General features: G+C 46.8%; 1 protein-coding gene across 1 annotated transcript; it reads right to left on the reverse strand.

Moving 5' to 3' along the window:
- Nucleotides 1-676: 676 nt before the first annotated feature.
- Nucleotides 677-3264, reverse strand: LOC118590734 (granzyme E-like). The gene is made up of 5 exons (XM_036198503.1): nt 3210-3264; nt 2052-2202; nt 1536-1671; nt 1072-1332; nt 677-820 (listed from the first exon to the last, which is right to left on the reverse strand). Exons 1-5 carry the CDS (start codon nt 3262-3264, stop codon nt 677-679), a joined length of 747 nt encoding a protein of 248 aa, XP_036054396.1.
- Nucleotides 3265-5505: the final 2241 nt, after the last annotated feature.

Genomic DNA, 5505 nt, shown 5'->3' on the forward strand with positions numbered 1-5505 from the left:
TGGCACGGCCTATGGCCTTTTTAATTCCCAGAGTAAGATCTCCCTTCACCCCAATGCTTTGTTCGATTCTCTGGAAAGAGTTGGGGACTTGATGAAGGTGGTTTAGAGATGGTAGGGATTTTCTAGTCCTGGGGATGTTCATTTCTGGTGGGCTAAGTGTGAAAAGGAATGACTGAGTGTAGGACAGTCAAGGTGAGAAAGCCAACCTTGAAGAGCTGGGTATTAAAATATATGCATGGTTGGATGTCATAGCACACACCTTTAATCCCAGCACTGAGGAAGCAGATGCAGCAGAGCTCTGTGAGTTAATGGCCAGGCTGGTCTATATAATAAAGTCCAGGCCAGCCAGAGCTATATAGTGAGAGTCTATCTCAAAAATAAAAACAAACAACCCACTAACCTCACCGTGTATGGGTTGAGGAATATGTGGAATTGTCTAACCTGAAGTTCCAGGTGGGGGAGGGGCTGGGGAAGAAGGAGGGAGAAAACCCCAGAATGGACAGGAGAGTCTGCCTGGACCACCGAGGTGCACACAAGAGTGGTTCAAACAATAAAGGACACCAGCTGTATGCACCGGGGAGATCAATTTATTATGAGTTTTCACCTTTGCTGCCAACTCCATGTGGTTCCTGCCTGTGTCCAGACAAGCTGGTAGGCACAGCTGGTTTACCACCTGTTAGAAGGACTTCATGCTGCTTCTTATCCACGGGAGGAAGGACACAAGCTTAGTGAAGATTCCAGGAGCGATGCTCTTGGTTTTTCCATAGGCTAAAACTCCATAAGCTCTGTTGCCACACACGAGGGGTCCCCCAGAGTCACCCTGTGGGAAGGGAAAGGAAGAACTGAGCCTGGTTCCCTGACTGCTGTCTGTACCTCCTCCTGGGAAGGTTAACTGTTAGATCGGGACCAGGAAAGGTTTTCAAACTCCCTCAGGATCAGGACTCTGGGAGGCATGACTTTTGAAATATCCCTCTTGGGTTCTAGGGCTTGAGGCTTTGGCCATTCTCACACCCAGGTCTCCCCCAGGTTCCTCTCTCCCTGCATTTTGTCTGTTAAATGCTTGATCCCCACCTTGAAAGCAGCCTGTATTTCCTTTGGGTCACCAGCACAAATCTGAATGGTCTCGATATAGCGGCGGAAGCGGAGTTTGCATTTCTGGTCGTCCTGGATGATCAATACAGCCTCTTGTAGGGAGGCAGCTCCTTTAGTGGCATTGAGGGACATTCCTCCCCAGCCAGCTAGGTGGCACACATCCCCTGGCTTCACCAGGGCATTGGCCCTGGGCAGCTTGAGGAGCCTCACAGCTTTAGTCCTCTTGGCCTTCCTCTGCAGCTGATTGGGAAGAGGAGGAGAGACCAGCTCAGCCAGGAGCCTGCTGACCTGGGACACTTTGACAACCAGGATGACAGGGAGGGAATGAGCAGGATGAGAGCAGGAGGGTTGGGCAAGCCTTGCATCAGGCAGAGCACAGGCACCAGGGGTGGGTGAGGTGGGGGGTAGAGGTTAGAGGATGGGGGGGGGTTGGCACATCTCACCTTTAAGAGCATGATGTCATTGGACCAGTCCTTTTCGTTATAGTCTGGGTGTGGGATGGCTTTTGCCACAGGGATGATCTGCTGGGTGTCCTCCTTTGCCTTGATGTTGTGGGCCCCCAGAGTGACTTTCATTGAGCTGCAGAGAGCAGAGTGGAGATGAGAGATGTAGAGTGAGAGGACACAGTCCAGGAGGTTTGACCTGCTGCTCTTTGCTTCTCAAGAACATTAGAGTCCTGGAGTTTCCCTCTTGCTTCTGGAAATATTCCAAAGTTTTCCCTGACGCTCAATGTGTCCTTTGCATCTCAGCCACTGCTTTAGTCTGGACAGTGAAGCTGTTTTCAACTCAAGTGTGCTGCTGGCTCTGACCTCTCCCATTTTGATGTTCGTGTCCCTGTTTTCAGACATCCATTTTCACAGTTCTGCCCTCTAGTGTGCTGTCACAAGAGCATCCGCAAGTAGAGGACGGAAACACCTGTTGGGGGTCTCAGGAAACACGGGCTGGCTGCTTCTCCTCACCTTCCCAGGCAGTGAGCAGCTGTCAGCACAAATTTGTCTCGTACCAGGAAGCCTCCGCAGCGACTCTTATTCCCACCAACATGCAGAGATTCAATAAATGTCATGTAGGGGTGGGAGTGGGGCTTGGCCTCATGTCCCCCGATGATCTCCTCTGAAAGAAAAGGATAGAATGTGGGGTGTCTGGGAGCAGCAGATGAGGTCAGGAGGGAAGATCTGGGGAGAAGGTGAAGGCTATGTGATTTGCAGTCCCCCAAGACTGTGGTGGACAGAATTTCTTATGCATAGAATAATTTTGCTGAATCTAATGCCGCAGAGCTCCTTTCAGAGAAGAGTTTGGTGGCACTTGTTCTCCAGCCCCTGCTTTACAAATACATGGAGGGACCAGCTCTGTTTTCATGATGCTAGTGACCAAGCAGGTACTGGGTGGCTTGCCTTGAGCCTTTCTTTGTTAGTGAGTCTCCCCAATCCTACCAATGTCTTGGTGGAGGAGGTTTTTCTAAAATTCTCTTATTCTGATGCCCAACATAACTTGTATTCTCAGTAAATGCTTTTGGTTGCATGAATGAATGAGTACTACCTGAGCTCATGGGGTTTAGAGCCTGGGGAGTACGGAGTAGTGTTCTGGCAAAGATGGGAATAGCTGGGGACCTGCAGGAAGAAGTGGAGAGGCCAACCAAAACAAGACTGTAAAGCTAGTGGAGTGTGCAATGCGGCATCTTGTCACTCTGGGTCTGCTTCTTCAGCAGGCTGAGGGTGGAGGTTACTAAATGATGCTAATAATGTTCTTGAGCTGGTGTCCTTACCCCATTGCAGGCTGGTCATTAAAGCTGCCCTTGCCCTGGGCTCAAGTAGGTTAATGATGTACTTTTTAGTTTCTTTTCATTCTCTGCTACTTCTCTTTTTAGGGATTATCATCTCTTCAGATGATGAAGAAGAACAGGGAAAAGCTAGTGCCCTCTACGTCTTCTGAGAAAACCTCCCTTCTTCAGACGTTGTTGACAATATAGCCAGTGACAGATTTCCAGGTCTGGATGTGGTATGGGACCTGAGATTCAGAAACCTTCTGGTTTGGTGCAGGTCATTTCCTGACTACTGCTGGGCAGAGAGTCTGCTTATGTATTATGGGATGGCACCTCTGAGACAGGGATGTTCACTCACCTGCACCAGCTTCTAGTGGCAGAAAAAAGGTCAGGAGAATCAGGACTGGTGGCATCTTCCAGGAAAGCTGCTTGGGTTGCAGAAGGACAGAGTAGACACAGTCCTTGAAGGGATGAAGGAGGTCAGTGCTCAGTGACTTCACAGGCATTTTAAACCTGTGCACCTCTGCTTCTGATAGGCAGCAGTATTTAAGGATGTTTTCTGGTTTGAGGTAAAAATGACACTGTCACCACATTGACATGGGCTAAGCAGGAATAAAGACCAAGTAAGCAGAGGGTGTGGAAGATGTGGGTGAGGATGATCTGAGACTCCAGGAAGTCCACAGTGACTGCACTGAGCTAAAATTGCATCCTTTTGCATTCTGGTAAGATATCTTTTGGTTTCTTTTTTTTTCCATTTTAAATAAAACAGACAAGTCATTTACCATGAAATAGTTACAGCACTTCAAATACACAGACAAAGTTATACAGTAGTTATTTAGTGTTGATACTGTGCCATATTTGACCAGGAGAATTTCTGTACATCATCTCATTAACCTCTAGGACTTCTGATGATACTGTGGAACCATCTGTTAGAATAGTCTGATGAATTAATATTAACTCACTCTGACTCTCCTAAACTTCCAGGACATCACAGAGAATTTTCAAAAATCAAATGTTTGCCCTGTTTTCAATGATCATGTCTTGCCATCATACATAGTGAAGTGTAATGAATCACAATTGCCATGTATAGGCTACCTGTTCATTATGTATTGGCATTTGTCTCTAGCAAGAGCTTCAAGATTGAATTTAATAGTAAGATTAGATCAGCAATGGCTTCCCTGCTGATCACTCCACTAGTATTTTCTACAATGTTGCCTAGGATTTTCCACAGATAAACACAGACCTTGGTAAGATCTTGAATGATTATTTAGTGGGGTAGATCCAGTAATGAGAGAGACAGGGATCCAGCCCTGGAAAAGGCTGATATTGACTGGAATGAGCTGAGGATCTGAGCTTTGAGCACAAGATGGTTAGAGCTGTGTGAGACCAGCTCTGGGAGGTGAGACAGGCCGGCCTTGCTCTAACAATAGGTGTGTGTGTGTGTGTGTGTGGGCACATCCTGATAACCACAGAGCACCACAGATCCTGCTTGGCCACCACCACCTTATGTCTGCAGATATTTTTGAATTTCCTCCTTTCATACTTTGTGACCAAGAGAGATTTTCTTGTCTTAGTTGTGAACTGAAGCTCTGATATTAATTGCATCAAAATATATCATCTGGTCCATGAGCTATAATCCTTTGGCTTTCCTGGATCACAAAGTAACTGTTTTGAGCTACACACTACTAATACAAGCTATGATGAAAATTGGTAATTCCCCCTGGGAAAGTACCATATATACATGACACAATATCTGCACACACAGGGAAGGAACAAAATCCTTACAGAATATAATAATCTTAATTATATGGTGCCCATTAAGAGAGACTCTTTCAAAATCATGGAGCAAGCTCCAATTTAGTGATTTCTAATAAAGAAATTGAACACATCTAAGTAATAGGATTTATTTTAGTATACTTTTATCCTAAAAGTAAGGAAAGTGGTGGTGGCGCACCCCTTTAATCCCAGCACTCAGGAAGCAGAGGCAGGAAGATCTCTGTGAGTTCAAGGCCAGCCTGATCTACAGAACAAGTTCCAGGACAGTCAGGGCTTCCCAGCACCAGCAAGGCAGCTGGACCCTGTTCCCACCTCTGATGGAACTCCACTGCTCTGGTGTAGTCCCCACCAGCCTGCAAGCAGGTGAGATACCTGCCTTCAGGCAGTGCCCCATCCCTGCCAGCAACCCTGCCAAGACCCACTCCCTCACCCAACCGGAACATCCTCCCTGTGGCCAGCCCTCCCCCACAAACCGAGCAGACTACATAGAACAGATGCAAACCAAATCAGCTGCAAGAACAGCAGACGACATAGGTGCAGTTTCAAAACACAACAGCTGGAAGACCAGGCGCAGGCACAAGCCACACCAGTGGAAGAACAGAGGCGTAAACGCCACTGTAAGAACACATTCAACAACCCAAAGAGCAAGATGGCAGCACCAGAACACAGTGATCCTACAACAGCAAAGCCTGAGCATTCCAGTGCAGCTGAAACACAAGACAACGAGCTTAAAAATTACTTCATGAGGATGATAGAGGCTCTTAAAGAGGAAATGAAAAATTCCCTTAAAGAAGTTGAGGAAAAGACAAAGAATTAGACAAAATCAATAAATCCCTTAAAGAAATTCAAGGAAAAGCGATCAAACAGGTGAAGGAAAC

This window comes from Onychomys torridus, chromosome 9 (genome assembly GCF_903995425.1).
Source record: "Onychomys torridus chromosome 9, mOncTor1.1, whole genome shotgun sequence".
In the NCBI taxonomy this organism is placed as follows: Eukaryota; Metazoa; Chordata; class Mammalia; order Rodentia; family Cricetidae; genus Onychomys; species Onychomys torridus.

What these genes read in the sequence shown, in the direction of transcription:
- LOC118590734 (XM_036198503.1), bottom strand. Translation starts at nt 3,264, where the DNA reads ATGCCACCAGTCCTGATTCTCCTGACCTTTTTTCTGCCACTAGAAGCT. An exon ending in GCCACTAGAAGCTGGTGCAG is followed by an intron (nt 2,203 to 3,209) that starts GTGAGTGAACAT and finishes CTTTTCTTTCAG; the next exon opens with AGGAGATCATCGGGGGACAT. An exon ending in GCTGCTCACTGCCTGGGAAG is followed by an intron (nt 1,672 to 2,051) that starts GTGAGGAGAAGC and finishes TGCTCTCTGCAG; the next exon opens with CTCAATGAAAGTCACTCTGG.